This window comes from Hyperoodon ampullatus (assembly GCF_949752795.1).
Source record: "Hyperoodon ampullatus genome assembly, chromosome: 1".
Lineage (NCBI taxonomy): Eukaryota > Metazoa > Chordata > Mammalia > Artiodactyla > Ziphiidae > Hyperoodon > Hyperoodon ampullatus.
In genome coordinates, this window is record NC_136914.1 from 84,842,287 (window position 1) to 84,870,285 (window position 27,999).

At 41.7% G+C, this 27,999-nt stretch overlaps 1 protein-coding gene across 10 annotated transcripts in view; it reads left to right on the forward strand.

Moving 5' to 3' along the window:
* The window catches only part of LIMCH1 (LIM and calponin homology domains 1), a 344,011-nt gene that overhangs the window by 262,662 nt on the left and 53,350 nt on the right, over positions 1-27,999 (forward strand). For 6 of the 10 annotated variants that reach the window (XM_079701061.1, XM_079701062.1, XM_079701065.1 and 3 more), the window contains exons 9-13: positions 17,048-17,083; positions 21,878-22,004; positions 23,693-23,850; positions 24,059-24,467; positions 27,772-27,990. In XM_079701061.1, the coding sequence (XP_079557187.1) occupies positions 17,048-17,083; positions 21,878-22,004; positions 23,693-23,850; positions 24,059-24,467; positions 27,772-27,990 (949 nt within the window). Of the gene's footprint in view, positions 1-6,152; positions 6,456-8,886; positions 9,130-9,646; positions 9,977-11,618; positions 11,738-11,822; positions 11,935-12,369; positions 12,631-17,047; positions 17,084-21,877; positions 22,005-23,692; positions 23,851-24,058; positions 24,468-27,771; positions 27,991-27,999 lie in introns of all 10 variants that reach the window. The other 4 variants (XM_079701064.1, XM_079701063.1, XM_079701067.1 and 1 more) reach the window with 2 other exon arrangements.

Consider the following 27,999-nt stretch of genomic DNA (forward strand, 5'->3'; position numbering starts at 1 on the left):
CTACTTGGGTTTCTTCTTCTATAAATTCCCTCATATCCTTTGCCATTTATTTTTTCCTTTTAAAAAAAATATTGTATTGTGGTAAGAACACTTGGCATGAGATCTACACTCTGAACAAATCTTTAACTGTACAATACAGTGTTGTTAACTACAGATACAATATCATACACCAAATCTCTAGAATTTATTCATCCTGCTTAACTGAAACTTTATGGCTGTTGATCAGCAATCCCTGTTTCATCCTCCCTCAGCCCCTGGCAGCCACCATGCCACTCTTTGATTCTATGTATTTCACTACTTTAACTACTTCATATAAGGGGAATCATGCAGTATTTTTCTTTCTGTGACTGGCTTATTTCACTTAGCTTAACGTCCTCAAGATTAATCCATGTTGTCCCATATTACAGAATTTACTTCTTTTATAAGGCCGAATAATATTTCTTTGTATGTATATACAACATTACCCTTATCCATTCATCCCTTGATAGACATTTAGGTTGTTTCTACATCTTGGCTCTTTTGAATAATGATGCAATGAGATGGGAGTGCTAAGATCGCTTTGAGATCCTGGTTTCATTTCTTTTGGATATATACCCAGAAGTGGGATTGCTGGATCACACGCTAGTTCTGTTTTTAATTTTTTTAAGGAAACTCCATATCATCTTTAGAGTATCCAAAAGAGCAAGGGGAGACAAATGGGCAGATACTTTAAGCAAACTCAGCACACCCAGGAATCATGATGACGTAGAGAAAAGAAAAGAGTGGGCAAAGGCTGGGGATTCCACGAGTATACTGTGCCTCTTCAGTAACTGGGAGGTTTATTTTCTGATAAAACAGTACAATCTTTTATGACAGCTCCCATTCTGTGTACAAACCTAGAATCACGGTTAGTTTACAAATGTAATTCTAATTGATGAGTAGTATATTTTTGTGGTAATTTTTGCTCCTGTCCATGTTCCTGTTATCTGCCTTAATTTTTACATATTTTATCCAAGTTAGCTCTATTAAGCAGAAATTCGCAGGTCAGTTAATATCTGCAAATGTCACACCTTAGAGCTACTGACTTAGCATTTAAAACGGAGTTCAGGAAAATCATGCATATTCCCAGAGAATGTTCCCAATAGCAACACAATACAGCTGCTCCAAACACCCAGAATTCATTTGTTGATAGATTTTTCAGCTGCTAGCTCTCTCATAAAAGTTTTATACATACCATGCCACTAGCCTGGCCTCTCTGTGTCTTTGTCACCTACTTTTTGCAGCCCACAGCAGAGTTGACAGTCATTCTAAGTTTATCCACATTTGGGATCCTGCTTTTAATGTGGCAGAAAGTAGCTTAACTGGAATGAAATGCATATCATGAAGAAGAAAAGGATTCTTGGTGTCTGGAAAATAAGAATATAAAACATTTAAATATGCTGATGTCTCTTAAGGCATTGTAACCTCAGTCTCCTATCTTTGCAATCCAGATGAATTCTGGCCACCACATCTTGGAACCCAACAAGAGGCCCCAGATATTTCTTGCAGCCCATTTTTTTTAGCTGGGCAAGTCTGTGTTTGCAGAGATGGGTAGAGGATGAGGCATAGGCAAGGAAGGAGGCATGTAGACAAGAGTAAGGCTGTACTTTTACAGATTGGTTTTTTGTTTTTGTTTTTTTTTGGCTGTTGTTTCCCAAGTATTCTCAAACACCTCCTTAAATTATTTTTAATATATAAAAAGGAGCAAAAGTGCATGTTAGTCCGTTTTCACGTGAGTTTAGAAGCCTAGAAGTCCCAAGCTTCCTGTCAAAGAATATATTAGGAGGTATCTTAGCACCAAGGGACAGAAAGTAGGTCTTTCTTATTAAATATGTGGAGTTGATATTTATTAGAGTTGCCACTGAAGTCAGAAGTACATAAACTACTTTTCCTTCTCTTATAGTTTATGATTAAGTTAGCCTAATTACCCACCCAAATATGAGACTCTGCTAAAGAAGCCAAGATTTCTGCATTTAAGAGGATAAAATAAGAAGCAAGATTCACTTCTCCTGAATTAAAATGCCATGGAGATTTGAGTTCTCTGACTTGGTGTTTCCCCTTGGAGAAGTAAACTTTTTTTTTGAACTGAATTATAGGTTTCACGTGATTGGACTTCTTTTCTAATTGTTTTCATATGTTTCAGCACTCAGTCTTTTCTGCTAGTCTGTGGATCTTCTCAAGCACATAGTAATTAATTACAGAGGGGGGGAAACCCTCCAAGGAACAATAGACATTTTAGAAATCTTTAGAGGAAGAGCAGATGCAGCTAAGTGCCAGGAACGTTTTCTCTCCATCCCTCCTTACCAGATGCCTGTGTCACTGCTTCTTGCTGTACAGATTCTTGGGGATCAGGGACCAGGCAGACACATAACTTGCATGAACCTTTGTGACTCTGGATGTAGCTGCCCTATTGGGACACTGTGTGAACAGGGAGGTCCCTGGTGTTGCCCGTGACATTCCCAGGAGGCCAAACAGGCTTTTCTGGAGAGCCCAGTTTCTTTCAATAGAACAAACTGACTGCCAATCTGAGCTGGTTGCTTGTGTGTTGCCAAGTAAAAGGGGGTGAAAGAAAATGCTAGCTCTTCCTTAGTTTAAATCATTATCTCATTCACTTTGAAATATATAAGACTTTGAAACTCTGAGACAAGAGCTTTCCCTCCCCCTCACCTGCTTAGGACCCACAATCTCTCCTACAAAGATAGCCTTACTTGTCTTAGGACAGGGTTGCCAGGTTGAAGGCAAGGCTTGGCATTTCTCATTTCACATTAGACTGTATTCCTTCTTTAAAAAAAAAATTATTTTTGGCTGCTTCAGGTCTTAGTTGTGGCACACAGGATCTTCCGTTGTGGTGTACGGGCTTCTCTCTAGTTGTGGCACGTGGGCTCCAGAGCACGTGGGCTCAGTAGTTGCGGCGCTCAGGCTTAGTTGCCCCGTGGCATATGGGATCTTAGTTCCCCGACCAGGGATCAAACCCGTGTCCCCTGCATTGGAAGGCGAATTCTTAACCACTGGACCATCAGGGAGGTCCCTGTATTCCTTCTTAGTAAAGCAGTGATCTGGGTCCACCGAGCAACCCCTACTTCCCAAGGCAACTAACTCATCTGTGAATGACTCAGACAAAATAAAAGTGCCAGACCGCCCCATGAATATCAAGCCAGACAGCCAGGGTCTGCCACTTAAATTTACTTACTTTACCTACATTCAGATGCCTGGAACTGGAAACCTCAGTGGGCATGATAATACTGATCTTGCAGGGTTGTCATAAAAGTTAGTGTATCTGGAATATACTAGCTCTTCAGAGCTATTATAATTATTGAAAAACAAAGTAGAATATACTGAAGCTTTACAATAGACTGACCTTCAGAAAAGAAGGACTCATTATAAAAAGTCATTTAAATATTCTGCTAACTAGACACCTGCGAACACAATCCTACATATCTGCCTTATACACATTATTTATTACTTCATAGCCAACAGTGCCGGCCCAGAATTTATGTCATTAAATTTTTGCTCTCTCTAAGCCTGCCTGGAAGCTCTGAATTTACAGGATTCAAGCAATTAGCAGAATGTCATTATGATCGTTTTTTCAAGTGGGCAGGGAGTGGCTTTAAGAGGCCAATGATATGGAAAGCTTTCTTCACCCTCTTTTTTTAAGTCCACATATCTAAATTGAGATCACTTGAAATGAGTCCTGCTACACTGGGCATTTAGCCTGAAAAGAAACACCCTGGGGAATTTGTAGCCTGGCTGGACTCACATGATGCATAATGCACGAGATTCTCCCTTCTCAAATTGGCATCACAAATTGGCATGGCTATTTGCATAAATGCATATGTTTTATTCCATAGCATTCTGCCTGAGTTGGGGAAAATTGAAACCCAGGACCCTGGTCAAAAAATGGAAGGAGTGTTGCTTTTGGACTTGAAAGCTTCAAGCTCAGGATCTGCTCCTTTACTAGAATTGGAGTCAGATCAGCTGAGATGAGATAATGCATTTGAAAGGGCTCTGTAAACTGTAAAGTGCTGTGCAAGCACTGTAAGGTATGATTAGTTAGCATTCTACTGTCATTAATCCTGGCTGAACATTGCTGTCTGTAACCAGCAGTGCAAATCACGACTTCATTCTAAGCACAACTCATATGATCCCTTTATTTAGTGACCAAAATACTTCTCTTTCTCCTACTTCCATAGTAATGATAATGCCTTATTTTTTGTATGATGTTCTGCTTTCAAAACTGTTCCTGGCCGTGTCCTTTGTTTAATGAATAGTGCAGTGATTAAGAACAGGACCTCTGGAGCCAGACTCCCTGGGTTTGAATTTTAACTTCAGCAGTGGCACTTTGAGCTTGGGCAAATTTCTTCACCTGATCTCAGTTTCCACTCTATAAAATGGGGATGCTAATCACACTACCATTGCCAGGCTAGTATTAAGGTTAAACAAATTAACACTAGCAGGAATTCTGGCACGTTGTGGGCGCTCAATAATAGTTAACCACCTTCTTTGTCATCATCAATGTGCTTTTTAAATAATGCGTTTTCGAAGAGATTAATTCAATGGCCTATCATTTCCCACTGACCATTCTTTATGGCCACAGTCAACCAATACCAGTCGGTTCTTGCCAGACTTGTTGGCTAAGGATGCAGGGAGGAGAGTGAGCACGGTCCAGGAGTGGCCAAGCAGGAGACCAAGAGCCGGAGTGCAACTCAAAGGGCAGAATTTTATATTTTAAGAAATAACTTTATTCAGAGAGCAAAGCACCACCCACCACCTCTAAATTCCATGATTTAAACTTTTATTGAGAATAGTGGTCAGCAGGGAGAAGGAGTTTTCTGGACATGACTAATGATGGTTTGATTTTTCCAAAAGTCAGGAGTGAGGGCCTGCTGTTATGTTAGGCTGATAGGCCTCTGCAGCAGTACAGAGTAAGCAACAGACAGCAGGCCACCTGGTCAGCCAGAGTAGACAGCGTTTCCTTGCTTGTATGACTCTCAGCCAGGCTAATTCCTCCTGTCTTCATTTCTGAGACGACCTGTCCCATGACCATGAAGAATTTACCCTTAATCCTCCTTCAGAAATCGGATACAAAGTAGGTGAACTTTCTTTAGAAGTCAAGATGCTTTATCTACTCACCATCTCTATGAACTGAGAAGATAATAAATGACATTTTTAAAGTTTTAATATTTTATTATGACTTAGAAGCAAGGCTGATCTTATGAGTGGTGGGGGGGGGGGAGTTTGTTTGAGTATCAGAAAGGCGCCATCGACTGTATTCCCACCCTACCCACCCCCAACAAAAACAAAAAACAAAGCATAAAAAATCCTAATATTCCACCATTAAACTGCATTTCTCTTTAAATTCTAAAGAATTTAAAGTTTGGTGCCTTTAAGATTTCCTTGAAAATGAAAATAGCCCTAAGTAAACATTTTGGCAAAATGTCTTAATAGGATTTACTTGACAGCTAGCATATGACAAAGAGGAAGAGCTGGGCAGTGGAGAGTCATGGGGGTAAAAGACCGAAGAAAAGGTTGCTGGTGGGAGGGTGCAGAACACATTAAGCTTTTGTGCCTGAGTCCATCCTATCAATGGTCATAAACTATTCCAGATGTTTCAGGTTAGCTCAGCTCTGCAGAAAGACCGTCCTTACACTTTGCAGTCTGGTACACATCCTAGGTGTGCTGTCACATAGCTGCATTCATTAGCATTCCTCCAGATCAGATTCTTGGTAGCTCAGATTTTTGCCCTGTCAGTCAAAATAAACTGAGTACCTATTGGGTACATTATTAATGTGCCAGAGAAAAAATAATAACAAAATGTTTCTTACTTTTCCCAATTTCATGAAAAGAATTTGGATTGTCACTTTCAGAGCCATTTAGGATTCTGCCTTTCTGATGCTGATGAGGCCCTGCAAGTTAAATGAAATTTTAGTGTTGCTAGTAGCTGACTAAATTCCAGGTTTTGAAACCCACCCTAACCCTGCTGCAACTCTGGACTAAAATAGTAAACAGATGTCATCTGGACTAATGATATTGAGAAGACCTTTCACTAACAAGACAGTTGGCTGCCTGGAGATGGGGATTTAAAAACTGTTTTGGTCTGATCACATGTGGAGTTCCATTTAATTTTGCTTTATCAGTCAAAAGCAATTAAGTGATGAGAAAGAAGCTGTTCGAGATATTATCCTTCGCAAAGAAAACCCTTTCCTGATCCACCAACACAGCAGAGATTCAGAATCAGAAGATGAAGTTGCATGTCGACTGCCTGATCTTGAGAAAGATGACTTTGCTGCCAGGAGAGCAAGGATGAACCAGACCAAGCCAGTGGTGCCACTGAATCAACTCCTCTATGGGCCTTACCGAAAAAAAGAGGCAGAGAAATCAGATGGCAGCAAGCAACCCTCAAAGGGAATCTCAGAAAAGAAAAGTCTAGAACATAAAAGGTGTGCTCTGTGTGTGTGTGTGTGTCTATGAAGGAGAGAGAGAATATAATTCGGCAAAGGTGATTTGTATTAAAGCTCCCCATTCCTCTGTTTCCTGCCCTAATTACATATAATCAGTAACGGTGGTTTATTTTAAAGTGGAACCCCAGATATCCAGTCTCTCCTAAGTTCAGATGGCAGGGAGTAGAATGGTCCTGTCCAAAATAGGGCTGAATTCACCAAATAAATATGGAGCTCAAGTGTGCAGATGTGCTATATGTGGGCACATCACCACATATGGGTGCTGGTGTCAGGGACGGGCATTATTGGCATAAATAGACATGTGCTATTGCTGATCAGGGAACAGCCACCTCTCAAGGTTGCTCCAGTTCATCCATAGCAGGCAGAAATCATAGTTATTCCTTAGCTATGAGCCCTTCTATCTTATTAGCACCTTTGAGATATGGGGGAAAAATGAGGCTTGCTGTTTCTTCCCTCACACCAACACGATCACCTAGACATCTGATGATGGAGATTTCTCATTAAAAAGTCCTCAAATATATAATATAACACACTTCTATTTGTTCTGTCATAGAAATTATTTTTAAGTGAGTTTCCTTCTCCCAACTTTTCTCCCATCTTCTTAATGAGGGAAAGGAAAGCTTAATGAAATGGAATTTGGCCAGTGATTTTTATCCTAAGAGGGATATGAATTCATTCAAGCCATCAGCCTGCTAAATTTCAGTGTACAGAGTTCATCATTCTTGTATTTTTCCTTACATCAAAATCAGAGTTCGCATCTTTATTATTTAATTGCCATATTTGCCTATCACTTAAGAGGTTTATAATCTATGAACTAAGAATATAAATGTCTAAACTGTGTTTTACACAATTAAAGTGGTTCTTTGGGCAGAGTCATTGAGATCAGTGAAGCAGTTAGTGTTTTCTATTGTTTTATTTAGGAAGCACCAGGTACAAAACACATGAAAGATCTCTGGACATAGAACAGGGATTTGAGCATAGAAGACCCGGCACATTTTTTTATAGGACACATTCTAGCTTCAGGAGTCTCTTGGTCTTTGCAGTCCTTGTTGGCATGCCTTGTAACAAACTGTTCTCAGAGGGCCTTGTGGGAGGGATCAGTTGTTGCCAGTGGAACAAAGACTTCTGGATAACTGAGTAGCATCAAGGCATATTGATGGGGATCAGCAACTTGAGTTAGGAAAAGGAGTAGCTTTTGTACCTCCCTTTTTTCCTTTCTCCTGCATGCAATTTTAATTCCTGATATTTCCAGCCCCATTTGTCTGTTGTCACCTGACTCTGTGTTTGGGGACACAGCCCATGATCTCTCTAGAGAGCTTCAAAGAACTGATGAAAACAAGAGGGCTCCCTGGTGGCTCTTTGCTATGCCCTCCTTGATCCCCTTCCGCAAACTAAAAGTAAATAGAAAATTCTGTCGCCTTCCTATTTGCATAGGCTCTGTAAATACACCAAGTCATCCAGGTAACAAAAGAATGCTTCTTGGTTTTCTGGCTTGGAAGATTTATTTTGAAAAAAAATGAATAGCCCTATTTATGTATATTTCTGAAATTTTCTATCTCAAGAAACATATTTAGTTAGAAACTGACTTTTAATGTGATATAATGTTTATGCATATAGATGCCACAACTTTGGTTTAAATTATGCTATTGTCAACATTAGCCATCTAACGTTCACTTCTTAGGAAAACGATTGAAAATATCAGATTTAGCGTTAATAAAGGTGAACAGTTATTGACACAAGAAACAAATGGGTATTGCCTCTGTGGATCCAGGTAAAGAGGATACCCTCTCTGTTCTTCAAGTTTACATTAGCCAAACCTAAGTAATGCTATCAGGAGGCAGAGACTGAGTTTGAACATTGAAACTTTCTATTCAGCATTGACCTAATCATACTTTGTGGCAGTATGAAGGTTTATGGTTGAGGTGTTCAATATGTGAACAATGTTCCAACTATCTCCAAACTGATTCTAGAATTTGGATCATGCAGAGCTCATTACTAACACTTTTCTGCTGCAGTAAAAGACGTTCCAAGAAGGCTCAGGGATTCAATCAGAAAACTTGAATTCATTACAGTAACTTGAATAGTGTGGGAATTGGGCATCATTACTGTCAAACTGAAATCTCATTACCATTCTTAATAGTCTTTCAGCGAGCCCTGGCTTCTCTTCCTAAACTAAACTAGAGTCTGTCATCTGGTGGAAAAACTGTCTCTTTACAGTGTCAAAAGGGTAGCATAGACAAAAGTAATCAAGGCTGCAATTGATTCCATATTTTTGAGAAAGGGAGAGGTGCTTCCATCATTCCATTCTGTCTTCAGCCTCTGAATTTCCATGCTTGACATTCTGTTTGTCTGCTCCCCTTCCTGGAACCTGATTTTTCCAATAACGTGGGGGCCTGGATCAAATTGACAGCAACCAAGGCCAAACGGAAGAGGTGAAGTCGAGGGTGACCTGTATTGTGCGGGCTCAGGAGAGTGAACCTGCGGCAGAGGGGCTCAGGCAGGTGCCGGATCTTCACAAGGATGACCTGGCGCAGCGCAGAATTCAGGGCAGGCTTGGCCCTCACCGCGAGGCTCCGAGCTTTGTCACGGTCACCAATATAACAGAAGCCGACCGGGAGACGTGGGAGAGGCTGAAAGTGTCAGGAAAGAAGAGGTGTGTCATGTTTTCCCCTGGATTTCTCCTAACAGTGGTATCATTTAACTTTGAAGGAATCACTTATCCTTCTATCATTTTTTATTTTCATGGCCAGAAAAACTGCCTCAAAACACAGAGCATATTCTGCATGAGTTGAAACTTGTTAATACTAAAAATTACAAGCCACAAGGACAGGGAACATCCTCTTTGATTCAACTGATTTATTGTGAATGCTTATTTTGATAGACTTATTTACATGTAAGGAATTTAAACTTGACTTTTAAATAATTTTAATTATTTCATTGTACCCAAAGTTTTCTTATGCCATCATTTATGATGTTAAGAAAGCTACAGAAACTTAAAGTGCTATTTACCTAGGCAAGACAATGATCATTTCTTCATTTGATTGATTAATGGAAAAGCAATTCTGCTTTAGACATTGAAGTATATTTCATACATCCAGTATTTTTTCAAAACTCTTCATTGATTTTACTCACCTTAGAAACCTTTGGAACTTATTTCCGGTTCTGACTAGGGATGGAGATGTGGAGCACACGTGTGCCCCTGAGCCTTCACCAGAAATTAAAGCAGAAACTGCCATCCGTGATGACTTTGCCAGCCGCAAGGCAAGGGCTTATAAGAAAGCTTCCAGCCCTAGGCAAAAGTTCGTGCACTTCGGACCAGTGACAGAGATAGATCAGCAGACATGGAAGCGGCTCAGCATTGGCAGGGCTGGGCCGAAGGAGGATGCAGAGGAAGTCATCAGTCACAGCCACAAGATTCAGACGTACTCTGTGTCCCCTGCCTTGGCGGCCATGTCCAGTTTACAGGAAGACCACAGGCTTAATCCACAAAATGACTGCAGGTATTTTTTGCCATTACATGTGCAAGGAGATCTGCATGGGAATCCCTGCTGCTTTTAAAGAGTTTGCTGAAGCACGTTAAAGAAACCGCCAGAGATGACATAGTTTTAACAGCCTCTTTTGCTGGTTAGCAGAGAAGTAATGTCTATAGATTTCCCCGCGGGGAAACGTGTGTGAAGTTAAATGACAGACATCCACTTTGATTCTGTTGTCACCAGAATCACTGCCTGGGAATGCCAATAATTTTGGCAAATGATTCATCTTCCCTTGGCTGCATTAAGCAGTATTTTATTTGTTGGCAATACTGAACAAACTAGATGGAATGCTTTAATGATACCCTTCATGTTTCTCCTAAAGATATATTGATAAAGATCTGGGTTATCTATACCCTCCCTCTTTCTTATCCCACGAGGGAGAAAAAAATTGTTATTAGTGTCATTAAGTTCAGATTTTGGACATCTAAGTAGACACACAAAAAAGTAAACATCTCTCCCCACCAGCTCCTGCCCAGTTTTTAAAATTATATAACAGAACATGAGTGGAAAAAGACTCTTCTTCTGAGGGTTCCTATGAGTCAGGAGTTTCCTTGGTTGAATCACCATCCAAATTTGTGAGGCGTCACCTGGGAAAAGACCTTGTAGAGCTGTCACCAGCCCTCATCCTCACTGGAGGCCTTCCAGCTGTGAATTCCCAAGCCCTCTGTTGGGGATTTGGTTCTGCAGGCTGGTCTTTTGTCCATTAAGCAGGTATAGGGCATTTCTAAAGTTCTGGATTCTCCATGCGCTAGGTGTGCTTGGGGAAACTTAGAGATCAGAGTCCACTCTGCACCCCACTGTCTACGCAGGGCCCAGCAAACATTAATTTACTAAACATTTGCTTTGCCATCTCCATGTGAATTGCCTTCCTCCCCTTTGAGGTCCCAAACCACTACCCACACGTCCTCTTTTGTCTTTAGCTGAAGAATGGTACTTAAGGTGAGGGTTTCAGCCATTTTGGTAAGCTACTCAGTTTTCCTGGGTCTCTTCCAGGTATACATGTTATCAAAATTTGTTTGAGTTTCTGTTAAAAAATAATAATAATAAGATTCTGGATTCTCCCAGGAAACTCCACTCCACCTGCATGGTGGGAGCAAAGCAGAGCCCTCCACGGCAGGAGGAAATGCTCAGGACAGTCTCCTCCATGCCTTGTTCGTGATGTCCAAAGCACACAGTGGATGGTCCATGACATAGAGAGGGGTTTCTTTGGTTCCATACTGTGGATGATACCCTAGAGGCTGTCAATAGAAATAACCCTGGTACACCAGCAATGCTCTGCTGGGGTTTCAGAGGCTGATGGGGACTGGGGGTGGAAGGGGTGGGACTAAGAAATTAGTAAGAAATGCATCCTTGAGTCCTTGACTACTAAGGGGCCATCACTCAGCCCCATGGTGGCAGAGTCAGGCTAGCCTTCTTTGACTTTCTCAGGCCCTTGCCAGGGTTCATATTCTATTATCTCATTCTGAGTATGTCATCCTTACTAACCGGCTTCTGGAATAGCAACCGAACTTTCTCTCTTAACCTTTCAGTCTCCGTGACTTACATTGTCTCCTTTCCTAACTATTTTCCCTCTTCCCTCTTGCTGCCAATGCTACTTGATCATCAACAGAATAGTGACGTCTGGTGTAGATGACCATTGTGAAAGGGTCTGCCGGCTGGCTGTGGTGCCAGAGTCCCAGGAAGAGCATAGCTGCAGTTTAGGTGAGTGCCCGAGGAGGACAGAGAAAGGTGAGGACGTGAAGGCTGACAGGTGGGCCCAGGGCCTCTGGTGGGAATTCTTTCCTAGTAGTAAAGCTGTCCTGTCTGGCTTTAGTTACCTGCAAACAACTGCCTCAGGATGACAAAGAAGCGACTGAAGGAGTTGTTCAAAGAGGTTCTGAGACGGTGCCAAAGGCTGAAAGATCCGAGGAGAGCGGCCAGCCACTGTGAGCGCCTCGCCCGCTTTCCAGGGTGCGCTGCCTCTGCTGTTTGTGGCTGCTGGGGCCCCCAAAACAGCTTAAAGCCACAGTATGCGCTTGATGACTGATGTGGCGTGGAGCCCCTTAAAGGAATGCGCCCATCCCAGGGTCAGAGTTCTGCTTTCAGTGCCCTTCCTGGGTAGAGACTTTAGACTTTGCATGTGGTTGGGTGCTGGCCAAATTTCATTCTCAGGAATCATGAACACCAGAAAGGGAAATCCATTCCCGTGTAAGTATCAGCTGCATGATGGAGGTCCAAGGTATTAATCCTCAGTTGCTATATGTGCTGCTGCCTCTGTGATCACTGGCTTCTTCCATCTTGAGTTAATGCCAAGAGAGTGATGCTACTGAAAACATCTTTAGCAATAAGTGCCTTTGACTGGCTGGACTGATGTGCCCTAGTTCATGTCCTCTGACCTCTGAATGGGAGGTTTCAGAGAGAGAAGAGAAGTCAGAGAAGATGACAGCTCCTGCCTGGAGTGGCAGTGGACTGAAAGGCCAAAGAAAATTGTATGATTCACAAAAAGATGATGTGATGGCCAGGAGAACTGGGATGTCTCTTAGACACATTGGATCCAAGCTAAACCAGTTCCGTCCAGTTCCATTTGCAAAGCAACACATTGTGGAGGAATCTGCCAAGGGTCCACCAATAAAAGATAAGAGGCCAGAAGATTATCCTAAGCTGTTTTGACTTTGTTTCTCCAGTCTGAGCCTTGATACATGCTTTGAATGTGTCATTAATGCTTTATGGTTTATCAGTGCCACTTACCTGCTATTGCTAGCAGAAATGAAATGATTAAATGACTGGCCTAGTCTGCCAAGATTTTTTTTTCTTTTTTTTGCATGTGAGCAGGTATGGAAAGAATAGTTCAGTTGTGAATTGTCCTATTAAACATTCTTTCTGACTCTCATTTTGTGAGCAGCCTAAATGGGAAACTCTTTTATTTCTTCCTAGCTCACATAGGAGCCATCGGGTAAAGGAGTTGAACTTCTTTCTGACCTACTTGATTTCATTCTGATTCCAGGAGGGTCTTCAGGTCCAAAGAAGATATATACTACTTATAAAATTAGTTTAATTTAATTTTAACATTAGCAAATAGTGCTTTCTAGAGGTAGGATTCCCATTCCGTGCTCTGACTTGATTTAAAATGAAAGTAGGGAATATGTTAAAAAGGTAATCAACAACGACCTACTATACAGCACAGGGAACTCAATATTCTGTAATAACCTATATGGGAAAAGAATCTGAAAAAGAATGCATATATGTATATGTATAACTGAATCACTTTGCTGTACACCTGAAACTAACACAGCATTATAAATCAACTATACTCCAATGTAAAATACAAATTTAAAAAAATAAAATGAAAGCAGGGAAATAGTAATCCTGGGGTTCATGGTCTGGTTTCAGGTCCTATATGTTGAAGCTTCTGTTGCTATTTAGTAAGAGTGATAGACTTTTGTGAAAAGTGTGGTCTGCCTGATCAGTGCAGGGCAGAGGAGTAAGGAGTGTGTAGCATAATTAAAGCTCCACTGTAAAACAGGAAGTGATGAAGTTCTGCTTCACAAAGGACCTTGATGGCAGTGGGACAGAGGGTAGAGTGGGGAGTACGGAAAATCTTAAGAAATCCCCAAATTTTAAGATTAAGATCCTAGCCATCATTCCCATCTGGATTTAATGTATGTTTTACATTCTTCTGAATCATAATACTACCATAGGAGAGCCTTATTGTCACACTGGTTTCACACTGGTTTCAGAGTAGTAGCCGTCTCCACTTTATAACTGTTACCCTTTCAAAGTGCTTCTGCTTCCTCCAGCGTACCTTCTCCTGGGAATTCACAGGTAGGTTGAATGGCTGTTGGCTCCAACTCACAAATGGGAAGCCTGATGTAGAGAAAAGTTACACCTGGATCACACCTGTATCCCGGCAGGTGAGGGCAGGTTAGTGAGAGAGGGACAGCCTTGCCCACCACGCTCACTCTCTCCCCAGATGCCCTGATGTGGTGCTGGACCCTGCATCCATGGGCTGCTGGAGAGCAGTTAGCATGAAAGGAGAGAAGGAAGTGAGGCCTATAGGCTGCCTACTAGAACATTCTAGGCAGCCCATTTACTCACTTCTCACACAGCCTTTGAGACTAAGCAGTTTCTTCTGTATTCTACAATAAGAAACCGAGGCCCTGGTCTCACACAGCTGGTAATCACAGATCCAAGATCCAAACCCACCTCTGTCTGAAGGGGGAGCCGCCGTTCCACGCCAGCGCATTACCTACCAGGTTACCAGAGGAAACTGTGGCGGTCTGACCACTTCCCTGTTACTTGTATCTGTCCCTCTACCTGTGATTCGGGAAGAGACCTCTTTATATTCACATGGGACTGAATGGCTGGTTTGAGCATAAGGAGGTATAGTGAGATTAACTCTGTGACGTAATTGTGTGATTGAGCAAGCACACACATCGGGAATTCATGTTTCCTTTCAACAAGTATTTACTGAGTAATTACTATGTGTAAAACGCTGTGCTGGGTGCTGGGGGATAATCTTAAATGAGCAGTAAATCCATTCTTCCCTCTCACTTCAGATGAAGCTTATGCTAGTTCACAATATTGCTAATCATTGATCCTGAAGTGCTTTATTAGTGCTGAAAGTTACATAAACACAATCAATAGGTGAATAGAGTATTCTTTTTGTCTTTCTAAATACCGCCACCGTCACAATTAAACTTTATTACTTGCTTTTTTTTTTTTTTTTTTTGTAGGATGCTTATACCAACTGTGATTTGTCTGGCCAATTTTGTACTTGATAGTCTGTTGACTGACCTACTTTGCATTTAAAAAAAAAATCTCTTAGTGATTTTTTAAACTCATCTTTACTTTTCTATTTTCCATAGGACAACTGGGAAAATCATTTGAAGCCCAAACTCTAATTATCTTCTCCCTAACAGCAAAGGCAATTCTGATGAAATTTGTGCCCTCTTAAAGCTAATAAATTAGTCTGAGGGGAAATTTCTTAAACCCATATGTATATAGTAAACAGATAAATGAAGGTCATCTTCAGAGACTGCACTATTCTTTTCAATTTCCAGAACATCCAATAAGTACTTATTGAGGGTCTAGTCTGGTCACTGTTCCGAGAACCCCAAAAGAAAAATCCCTACCATCATGGAGCTTATGTTGCAGTGTTAATCTATATTTGTTGGCAGAGCTGTCCACGAAATGCTGTTAAGTGTTTTGTGTAGAAGCAATTTAAATTTAAATATATCCTGCATGCAGCAACATAGCTGAACCTCATAAACGAAATGTGCTAAGGAAGCCAAACTCAGGAGAGTCCATGCTGTATAAGTCCATTTATATAGCACAAAACTCAACACTAATCTGTGGTTTGTGAAAATTCATCAAGGTGTGTGTGTATGGTCTGTGCACTTTCTATATGTATATCTTACTTCAGTAAAACATGAATTAAGATATTCCAATAGACACAGAAATACATACCAACTGTTAATTGATCATTCCTAGATTAGCCATCCATTAAGAATGACTTCTCTCTTCGCTTCCATAGATAATTTAGAAAACACTATATTTGAATGTCTATTCTAGTAAGCCTGTTAATTAACTGGGAAACATTTTACCGAGGCTTCAGAATTAACAGTGTTAATTCCGGGTAGAATTAACACTGATTATGCACTCTTTCTTGATGTGAAGGAATCCATCTGCCTCCATGCAGTGATGGTTTTGGAAAATTGAGGGTATTAATTTAACCTTTAGCACCTTCTGAAACTATTCCCCAGAGAAACAGAAAATGGGTCTTGCTTCTGGAAAAGAGACATTCACAAACACTTTCCTTTTCTTGATTTTGGCCATTCCAACAGAAACTTTGGGTTTTTAGCTAGTGTGGTTGCCTTCACTGTGCATGAAAATAATTATTAATGAATCAGACTGTTGTAGAATGATGAAGGCATCAGAGAGAAGGGTGTATGTGTGTGTACACCCATGTGCTTTGGAGTGTTTTCTCTAAGATCATGGGAAGAGATCTTTAGAAATTACTCTTTTCCCTATAAATTGTTACAAACTGAACACAGGATCAGGTAATTTTTGCTGAAAACCCGCAAATTTAATTTATTGGACTGAAAGCAGGACATTTTTTCTTTACTCAAAAAATTCTTTGTCCGCCATCAGAATGCATGAATGAACAGCCTTTCAGGGCATAGGTAAGAACCTTCTCTTAATATTCTCCTTTGCTGAAATAGTCATTTGTGGGAGCTGCTTTTTTTAAATGTGCTTAAAATATGCCCTCATAATGTTCTAGTTTTTATTTTCTAATTTGACCTTTTTCTTTGTTTTATCAGATGCATTAAAACTTAAAATGCCTATATCAAAGAAGGTACAACTTTGTAGATCTAAATAATCAGAAGAATATAAAAGATTGTTTTAAAAAAACTTCATTTTTTTTTTAAGTTGTGGAATATCATCCACGTCTGGTTTTGATTAAGGCTGCCAGTTTTCTAGGAATTGTGGTTTTTGTCAAATGCATGCGGAAGGCACTGATTGGGGTTCTGGTTGGAGTTCTGGTTTGCTTTCAGAAAACTGCAGAAACACTCTTTGATGTTATTTGTGCAAATGCATTAACACATCAGGGAAAGGGTCAGTAAGTGTGTGCTTCTATGCTGGGTGTCCATTACAGCCCATTACTCTGCACAGAAAGGCAAAGAACAGTTCAGCTGTTTGTGAACCATCTTAATACATGTTTGGGTTTTTCTAAGCTGCCTTCTGTAAACATTGTGGGTTGCACCTAGCCTTTTTGTGTTTATATTGAACAGATTCTTTCTTTGTGGGTAGCATGGGGATTTTTTTCATTTCTCCTCTGGGTTTTACTACAAATTTTGCATTCTTCAGAAATGTCAAGACTTTGCTTTCATTTTCAGCAGTTAATGAATATTACTAATTGTATAATGACACTTCTCTTCCAGTATGATCAGCAAAAAAGGTTTGGCACACATACATTTCACTAGTAGTTTTTATTTCCAGCTTGGTTACAGCATTAACCTCCGTCTTACCAATCCTCTAATTTTGTATTTGGTCTTATAGATACGGACCGAGAACTCCTGTGTCTGATGACGCAGAGTAAGTTGTCTTGTATTTGTAGGAATACATTAATTACTAGCCTAAACTGCATGCTTCCAGTACTCACCACTAATTGAAATGCAATTAATATAACAGTGGATTGAAGAGCTAACTGACTCTTCTCTGCAGCCTCAGAGAAGAACTTGAAGTTGGAATGCAGAACATATGTTCTGTGCAGGAGAGATGAATGAAAAAGCCACTGAAGCATGATTCTAATATGCAGCTGCTGCTTAAAAGTTAACATTTACTTTTTATAGACAGGGCATATGAAAGTTATTCTTGTTTGCGTTCGGACGTTGGAACCCCTTCTGAACCACGGAATTGTTAAGAGGCTTTTCTGCGCTTTGCATTGAATTCTTGATATGTAAAGGCTTAGCCATGAAGTGGTCATTCTCGTAGCTACATTTTTTTTAAGCTAAGAAAATAAATCCTAAACCACGAATGATAGGTTCAGAAGCCCAAGTTCCTCCCAGGTTGGAATAATATAAACTGTGGGATGCTTGAGACCAAAACGTTGGGATTTCGTTCAAGTTCCATGGCATAGTCAGGGGTCAAAATGTACAACATGACTTGGGCTGCCTCTCCTTGGTTTCCGCTCCTCTCAGAGATGCATTTCCCATCCCCGGCCTCACATCCAAATTTGAAAAGAATCCACTCTCTCCTGTTTGTGACCACATTAACTCCATTTCAAAAATGGATTTCTCATAGGCAGAGCATTCTGAAACTGATATCCGAGGCAGAAGTTTTCTTTGCAGAATGCTCAGATTTAAGAAACATGATTAATATCTCATTCCAACAACAGTGGCCCACTAAGCCTGATGTCTGTCCTCTGGGAGAGGGATTTTGTGGCCTAGTGGGAATCTGGGCCATCATAAGAGTGGACCCTAGTATTCCCCCTGCCTGTCTTCCTGGCGTGATCCATAGTTTCAAGTCACCAAGTGAGGAATCTAAATAACAGTGTAGAACAGACAAATATCATTTCCACCAATGACAACGAGATCAGGCCACAATTTACTGTTTTTGAATTGTGCTTTTTCCATGTTTGTGTTCAAGAGGTGAGCTTAGTCTGTACTTGTAGCTCAAAGCAGTCTGACTCGTGTGCCAAGGGTATCAGTTTCCGATGTGTGATGCGCAATTGCTTTGTGGCCTGACACATGGAACATTCATGTCTCAAAACCAAATTTAGCCGGAGCTTGACTGACTGCATGAAGCTAAGTAGTCTATAAAATTGAGCCCTGGTTGTTGCTTTTAAAATCTACAGTGGCAGTATTTAACATTCACTGAAAGGAGGGTTATATAAGATTGATAGGCAAAACACTTCTTTGATTTGGTTAGCAAAAACATTTTGATAGAATGGATTTACTCTTCATCATTGCAAAGCTGCTGTGCAATTTGCCTAATACAGATCTCTAAAAAACCCTAAAAGCTGAAAGAAAAGAAGCTACATTAAAGAGCTTTTGAATTTTACTTGTACCTGAATATGAAACCTCACCCTTAGGAGAAGTTAATGATTTTTTAAAAAGGGGTGGGAGTGGGGACTCCTCTAAATTTACCAAAAAAGCAGCCTTATGGGCCAGGGTGAGTATACAGAGCTTCTTTTCCAAGGGTCTTATCTAGGAACATCCAAAGGGCTGAATTTCTTTCTTGGAGTAGACGTAATTTATATGAAACCATGTGGAGAACAAAAAGAAAAGTTTATGTCAGGGTTTTTTTTTTTTAAACAGAAATGTATAATATGTTTTGTTCATTCCCCCACTATCTCCCTTTTTCAAAACCTTTAAGGACAACTATTGGCACAGGCTCTATTTGTTCATAATTGACACATTCTTAAAATGCAACCCAATTAAAAAAAGATGTGCCCTTTAAGGAAAATGCAGGTCAGGGGCAGACCTACCACACAGGCAAACAGAAATTTCCACCTCCTGGCAAGCCACGAATGGCTCCATGGATTTAGTTTCACCTCTTGCCCTTTACTTCCACATGCCTCCTCTCCCAGCGGTCCCCTCCGAGGAGGCTGGACACTGTGAGAGCCAAAGGCCATTTTGTTCTTAATTCCCTTACCTTAGACTTGGTCCAGAAACAGTTTCCAGGCTCCCCTTGAGGTAATTTAATCCTGGCCCTCAGAAATGCCAACCCATCACCGAGAGAGGCTCCTGGGCCCTGCAGCCAGGGCCCCTTGTCCCAGCAGCCCAAGGGCACAGCCTGTTGTGCTGAGAAGCATAGCCTTGGTGCAAGTCCATTTAACATTCTGGAACCTAGGCTTCTGCAGGGTCCCCCACCCCATCCCTAGACAGGCACTTCTTCATTTTGGAGGCTGAGTCCAACCTCTGAATTAGGGAACATTTTCTGAATGGTGACTCAGCTTATTTTCTGTCGACTATTATCAGTTCTCAGCTTGCTTAGTTCCTTTTTTTGAAATGGTGTAAAGATATTGCTCATAGTTTTATTATTTCTTTTTCGGGCCAGTTGGCGGGTGTTTCTTTAAAAAAAAAAAAACTCTAGGAAAAAATAGTACTTCCTGGTATATGAGAAGGCAGGCAAGTGTTTCTCTTTTTATTTCACTAACCAGCTTTTGGCCACATTCGGGCTGAGGTAGTTAAAACTTCATGGTGGGAGCAGAGATAGGAACCCGGGACAGAAGAAGGCAATTCTGAAGGCCTTGCTCCCATCCTCTCCATGCCAGTCGAGTGAGATAAGCAATTCTCAAATCCTGGAGAAAGCTGCCATTTTCTTCCCAGGGTCCCAGAAGAAGTCTTTGCTCTATGGCCACCCACTGTGGCCTAAACCAAAATTCTGCCCTTTCAAAATTATAGATGGCAAAGCTGAAGGAAGGGACCTCCTTCCTCTCCCACAATCTGCCAACTATTTAGTAGATTACAAGAGAGTCCCAGCTCAAAGGAGTTTATATCTTCTAAGACCTTCACAAAGCCTGTAAATTGCCTTAAAAGATGAACTGACTGAATCAGACATATTTAAAGGTAAGACTTTTTTAAACTCTGAAAGGAAGAATGGGATGAGTTTGGGTCCCTTTCTGGAAAGCTTGTTTAAGGGGATTTTGATCCATGAAGTTTAAAAACCATGGGTTAGACTTTTCTACCTAACTCTGCAAATTCCTAAATCTTCCTTAAACCACATTAATAAATAGCATAAACTAGGTGAAAAATCGCAGCCCCTCCTGTCTTTTGAGGGCTACAGTTTATCCTTCAGGAAGGTACAGCTGCCACAATCAACACTGTCCCCTGAGTTTGTGGACAGCTCCTCACGTGGTTTGTCATATCCATGCAAATAGAAGCCTCAGATCAAAGAAAGTCCCTTGGCGCAGATTATTAGAATACTCTTGGGGAAAGCAGATTACAAGTGCAGTCTTCAGTTTTAGCTCTCTTAGGTCAGACTCAAATTGTGCAACATCCAGAGAGAGGGGAGAGGCACCCACACATCCATGCAAGTTCATCTGAGTGGACCGAAATGAACGTGGGCAGCCATTGCTTTGGGGTCATCTTCTCCTTCCAGAGAGCTGCCTGCTAAGGAACCCACTGGCATCCAGTGATGCTGCTGCTGTGCACTGTCTGGCCATGGGGATGACTATTTTGGGCATCACTGATGATGTCTGGAACTAGTTGGTGTCTCAGTGCATGGCTTTTCTTTTTCTTTGTGTTAAGCTGGCTTCAAAAATGGACTATCAGTCTTCTGTTCTTAAACAGCCCTCCACTTGATTTGAGCGCTCTATAACCCATTTGGTTCCCAGAGCTAGTCACTTCTTTGAGAGAAAAAAAATGGAAGATTTTGCTTTGGTTTTTATTTCTATTTTTATCTTGCTGCTTCAGCTTTTGTTGTAGCAAAGGTCTACATAAGCATCGCAGAAAAGGCCCTATGGACTTGCCCAACATTTAATAAGCTCCTATAGAATATATCAATTATATGAACAGCCTAAAAATTTTTTTTAATTGCTTTCCCCATACTTTTGCTTTTAAAAGAGTAAATTCAGAGGTATCCTGACAAAAATAAAGTGAAATCATTGTGAGAATTTTAGGATACAAAGCATATACTGATTTATATATTTTATCCTTTAATCTTACCATAAAGTATTTTCTTGATTCCAAGATGCCATCAACGCACTATCAATTTACAGACAGTTTTACAGGACATAGAAGTAAACCACATCAAACGTATGTATCATTAATACATAGCTGTTGGATGCAACCAAAATTCAGAAAATACAACAGGAAAAAGTGATGCCTTAGACTTGAAGCTGTATGATATATTTTTTTTCTTTTTGAAAATGGAGAAATTGCCTCAGTTAACGGAGAGAGCATTTAAGCCAGCTCTTTACACAAAGAAGCATTTACTGCAATTACGTTTCACTTCAGGGAACACCACTCTCCCTCCCTATAAATTCTCCCCAAGTTATACATTTTAACTCTCTTCATTTTACTTTCTAATACAAGTGAGACGAGCCCAGAGCTTCAAATACTTTTTTCTAGCCCTTTACTTTAAACATATATTGACCCCTACATATAAAATTAGATTGGCCTGATTCTGCCATCACTGAAGACAAAGATGGTCACATTTTCGCTTTTTGCCGCAAAAGGAGAAGAGGGGAGGCTGCTAGCATGCCCGCTGCTGCAGGCCGAGGGATGAATAGACTGCAAATCACGCTACCGCCTTAAGCTGTGGAGGGAAGGGGGCAGTTTTTCCAAACGCGGTAGCGCCCCGACGCGGCGGGACGCTGCAAATGCGCGGAGACTTGCGGAGCCCTGATCCCTGACCACCGTCGTCTGCTCTCTCCACACGCAGGAGCACGAGTATGTTTGACATGCGGTGTGAGGAGGAGGCCAAGGTGCAGCCGCACAGCAGGGCCCGCCAGGAGCAGCTGCAGCTGATAAACAACCAGCTGCGGGAAGAGGATGACAAATGGCAAGATGTGAGTGCCGTCCAGGGCCGTGGGCAGCGGGGAGACTGCTGTGCCCGCTGGGCTAGAGGCCCTTTGGAGCAGAAAATCAGGTGGGGCTGGAAAACCAGACTTGGGCTGGAAAGCCATGCAGAGGAAGGGGGCCCCTAGAGGGCTTCAAACGGTGACACAACCCATGTGGGCATTAGGGAAAGTACCCTTGCTGAAGTTTGGCCACAAAAAAGAGGGGAGCAGAAGGGAGGCGACTGTCATGGGATGCAGAATCGAGGAGGGACTGTCTTTTGAGGCTATATATTTGGAATCGATGATAATAATGATGATGATGATGATAATTGCCAACACTGAAAGCGTACCAGTAACAGGTACTATTCTAAGTACCTTGCATGTAATCATTCTTTAATCCTCTCAGTAATTCAATGAGCTAGCAACTATTATTGTCCTCAGTTCTACAGATGAGTCCCAGAACAGCTAAGTAACTTGTCCAAAGTAACACAGCTAGTGAGCAAGAGAGCCAGGATTATAACCAGTAAGGAAGGCTCCAGGGCCTGATGGGGGCCTTGGGATCATCTGTGTGCTAAGAGCAAAGAGCCAGGGCAGGGGAGAAGCCTAAAGATAGGGATGAGAGGGGCTTCCCTGGTGGCGCAGTGGTTGAGAGTCCGCCTGCCGATGCAGGGGACACGGGTTCGTGCCCCGGTCCGGGAGGATCCCACATGCCGCAGAGCGACTGGGCCCGTGAGCCATGGCCGCTGAGCCTGCGCGTCCGGAGCCTGTGCTCCGCAACGGGAGAGGCCACAACAGTGAGAGGCCCACGTACCGAAAAAAAAAAAAAAGATAGGGATGAGAGGAGGGAGAGTGGATTACTTCATCCTCACAGAGCCCTCTGAGGTGGCTACTGCAGATTTGACTCTACCTTTAGTCAAAAAAGTTAACTTTTCTAAAGTTGATAAAATGTGGTAATAATTATGTCTGTGCCTGGCACCTTATGTGCACTACCTCATTTAACCCTCACAACAGGCTTGTAAGAGTAGGTATTATTATCATTTCTATTTTAGAGATGAGGAAACTGAGGTGCAGAGAGGCTAAGAAACGTGCCTGAGATTCCAAAGCGTGGAAGGGATAGAGCTAGGATTGTTTCTCACAGCCGCACTCCCACCCGGCTGACTCCAGAATCCTAAGTCTTCAACATTATGCTCTAACTGCCCATAGGATTTGTGGTGAGGTTCTTGAAAGGATCAGATGACTTAATACATACAGAATTGTTGGTTCTGTAAGACCCCAAAGCCAATTTTTTTTTCTGTCTTTTCTTCCTTCCCTGAGGGAATTGTAGGTCTGTGGTTAATTCCTACCATTCTGTTGTCAGCGAGTCCATTCACAATGCAGAGGTCATAAATAGCAATAAATGAAGTTTCTTACAATACCCTCTGAGGCAATACTTTAAAATTTGGCAACTGACATGGAATTTGATCACAAATTTTACATTACCATGTTTAAATAAATGCGCTGCCCTGCTATGGATAATGTAGATATTTCTGAAGGGTTCCTGCCTTCGAGGTAGTCCTGTTCCAACCAGACTTACGTTGGATGTACAGAAATGTCTTAGTCTGGCCGATAGTCAGTGCTTACTCAACCCTGAAGAGTAGAAATGGAATTATGTGCAAGTCTGAAGAAAAATGTTCTATCTCCCTCCCCCACCCCTGCAGGACCTGGCTCGTTGGAAGAGCCGTAGAAGAAGTGCTTCTCAGGACTTAATCAAGAAAGAGGAAGAAAGGAAAAAAATGGAGAAGTTACTGGCTGGAGAGGATGGGACAAGTGAACGCAGGAAAAGCATCAAAACCTACAGAGAAATTGTCCAGGAAAAGTGGGTTCTTTCTGTGGTTGTTCTTGTTGTTGAATGTACAGTGTTATCTAGATGTGCTTTTCCTAAAAATTGTTGGTTATCACGACGGCTCTGACACCAATATTACACTTCCTGTTTGTATACTTTCCTTCAGCTCTAACAAGGTCTGCTTTGCAACTCCTGTGACCGTTGCCTTGTTCTTGCTTCCCCTCCCATGCCCATCCTTTAGGGAGCGGAGAGAGAGGGAGTTGCATGAGGCATACAAGAATGCACGGTCCCAGGAGGAGGCGGAAGGGATCCTTCAACAGTACATCGAGAGGTTCACCATCAGCGAAGCTGTTCTTGAACGCTTGGAGATGCCAAAAATTCTGGAAAGAAGCCATTCAACAGAGCCAAACTTATCCTCCTTCCTGAATGACCCCAACCCCATGAAATACCTGCGGCAACAGTCACTGTCTCCACCCAAATTCACTGCCACCGTGGAAACCACCATCGCTCGTACCAGTGTACTGGATGCCAGCATGTCAGCAGGCAGTGGGTCTCCAAGCAAAACTGTCACTCCCAAAGCAGTGCCTATGCTGACACCCAAGCCTTACTCCCAGCCCAAAAACTCTCAAGAGGTCCTGAAGACCTTCAAGGTAGGATGAGTTCCTTAAGGGTAGAACCAAAACTGAACCCCAGGTAATCACTGGAAGGAAGCATCTTGCCTCAAGAAGATGCAATTGTTTTTATCAAACAAAAGCAAAATGTGTTAACATGTATGATTGTGAAGTTTATGTGTCTCTGAGATCTGGTTTGCAAATAGTTAAGGGATAGATGATTCCCCTCAATTCCTGTTTTTAAAACTGATGGGCTTCAGTGAGATTGGTGGTTGAGTCATCTCCATGAGTAATGTCTGTTTCATAGTTGGATATGATGACATGGTCTCTCTATAGTAGTCATAACAAGCCCTAATTTAGCAGCACCCTAGGTATCTCCAGCTATCTGGAGGTATTGCAAATTCCTCAAAACAAAATTTTGATTGCCTTTGGCTTAAATAGAAGTATATACAGCTACCTCTCTTTTAGGAAGAAACTGCCATCATATCTAAAAAGATGCTACAATATAAAAAAATAATAATACAAGGAATACATGGGATGTACTTGGTTCTCAGATGAGACAGATTTTTTTTATTTTTTAAGTGGGAAGAAACTATGTTGTTTTGGGGGCTGGAGGGGTTGCCAATGAATGTGTAAAGTGATGTACCAGAACCAAAGAATCTATGACAGTCAGACGTCTTTTTTCTTCCTCAAATTCTAATATTTTCCCTCACATCAGGAGGAAGTGCTCATCCTTTGTCTCAAGCTATGTTGACTATAAAGAAAAATCAGTTCTGATTGTCCCTGCATACCACATGGGTTCATAATAGAAGACAGGTGGAATTCATCAGTAGCAGACACGGGCATGTGACTGTAAAGAAAGTTTGCTAAACTAAACTAATTGAGCAGTGGGATGCCATGTATCTTCCTATTGAATTTCAGAGGGAACCAAACCACACTTTCTGACTTTTGCTTAGATAACTCTGAATGTATCTTCAAAATCTGTGCCTTAGGCTTTGGTGAAACAAAAGAAAAATGTCCTGGCTGTCTCATCTGGGTTGAATTGTGATGTTTATCCCTCAAGGGAAGGGGCTGTGTCCTTGTTGTTCATAGCTTCATCCTGAGTGCCTGGCATAGGTGCCTAGGCACTCAGCAACTGTTCATTGAATAAATACACTAATTTTTCCTGAGAAGATGAGCTACTCATCATGCAGACTCGTGCACACACAGATATACACATGATCATATGTGCTCGGCAGGCCACCTAAGTACCTCAGCAGCTGTCCTTCACCTAGGGCCCACGGTGATGCACTGTCTGAGATTTCATGAAGGCAGGTTTGATGTTGAGGTGGCCCAGCACAGGGATAGGGAATACATTTATTTAAGTTGGTATCCAAGGCAGCTGATCAATTAATCCAGATGTCCACTTCCTATCCTTAATATAAACAGCACAATGTGATCATTTAAACAGAAGAATTAGGATAGATGACTTTATGGCAAGACTTTGGCCCTGAGAAAACCCAGTCCCTTGCCATTGTGGCAAGACAGTGTGGAGGCCTCAGGAGAGGTGGATTGAGGAACTGGATAGAGATCCTTTCAGAGCTGGGGCTCACCAGTGAGCCCTCAACTCATCATAGGCCTTGATGGCTGTCAACCCTGTTCACAGCCCCACCATTGAGTGGGTGGACCCACTTGTATGGTAGTATGTAAATGGAACAGTTGTTGCCAGATAAGGCCAGAACTGAAGCTAAGGGGTGTGTGTATGTGCATGTGTGTGTGTATGTGTGTGTGTGTGTGTGTTTTCTTGTGGGGAGGAGGTGGGCACGGGAGACAGGGAATACAGGCTCAGTTTCTTAGTACAACAGATTTAAGAGTAAAGGAAGAGCAAGTAAAATGGTTTAAGGCAGTGTTTTCAAACTGAGAGTTGCCACCTGTTGCTAGGTTATGAAATCAATTTAGTGGTTTGGAATCAGCATTCTTTTTTTTAAAAAAAAAGGAGGTAGAATAGAATACAATGTTTAAAAAACAGCCTAGTGCATCACACATAAAAAAAGGTAAATATGATTTTGCAAAACTTCGTTTCAGTTATCTTTACGTGTGTGCGTTCAGTGGTGATTTCAACTTCATGGATTACAGACGATAGATATACAAGCCACTGACTTAGGGTGAATAAACTATAACTAGCATCTGCCCTTCTATTATTCCTTTTAAAAGATTTTAGAAGGTTTAGTAAGAAGAATAGCTAATATTTACATACTTACAATGTGTCAGATACTGTTCTAAATTCTGTGCATATATTAATCCGTAAAATCACCATAACAGCATCATTAAGAAATACTATTATCGGGGCTTCCCTGGTGGCGCAGTGGTTCAGAGTCCGCCTGCCGATGCAGGGGACACGGGTTCGTGCCCCGGTCCGGGAAGATCCCACATGCCGCGGAGCGGCTGGGCCCATGAGCCATGGCCGCTGAGCCTGCGCGTCCGGAGCCTGTGCTCTGCAACGGGAGAGGCCACAACAGTGAGAGGCCCACGTACCGCAAAAAAAAAATAAATAAATAAATAAATAAATAATAAAGGTGAGGAAACCGAGGTTGAAGATTACATGGCTGTTAAGCAATAGAGCCAGGACTCACTCTGAGGCCGTCTCACTGCAGAGCTTCTTTTCAGGACCACGCTACATACTGTCAGACCTTAAGACAGATATTTCTAGATGCCTTTTAATAAGCCAGACTAACCACTGTCACTCCTTTCTCGCTCCCACTACCCTCCCTAGACATGGGTGCAAAACAAAAATATTTTAATGTGCATGGCCTCTTTTTCTTGAAGAAAATGGGATGGTCAGGTTAACTAGAAATAGGAATTTACTGTCACATAGCATAGCACCAGGTTCCCTGCCCTCCATGATAGCTTCCAAAAAGTACCCATTGCTCCTGACCATGACAGGATAACCTGTGAAATATTCCTGATCTAAGATGAGGTCCACCTAATTTAATATGCTAATCAGAAAAAAAAAAACTCAAAGTTGTGGATTAGCAGTCAGAAAGTAAATGAAAAATTACTGGAACCCAAATATGCCCTTGATTTTCTATACAGCAAAATAAAAACAGACCCACAGTAAGGTGAACATGAAATGTATTCTAACGTGAAGCAGCCTGAGAAGGCAGACCAACTTTTAAAGAAACCTTCAAAGATGGCATTTAGAGGAGCCCTAGTTTCTAGAACTGACTGAAGCATATAAAAGACCTTATTCTTTGTTAGACCATGATTATTAAATGCTAATGATTTAAGGTGATTCTGAACGTGTTATTTTGTTACAGTCTTTTGCTGGGGAATAGCATGTTCTTGTTCATTCCGGTTTTTACAGGTAGATGGGAAAGTCACCATGAATGGAGAGACGGTTCACGTTGACGAGGAGGAGAAGGAAAGAGAGTGTCCCCCGATGGCACTTGCCCCCTCGTTGACCAAATCCCAGATGTTTGAAGGTGTGGCCAGAGTGCATGGGTCCCCCATGGAGCTGAAACAAGACAACAGTAGCATTGAGATCAACATAAAGAAGCCAAGTTCTCTTCCCCAAGAGCTGACGGTAAGAAGC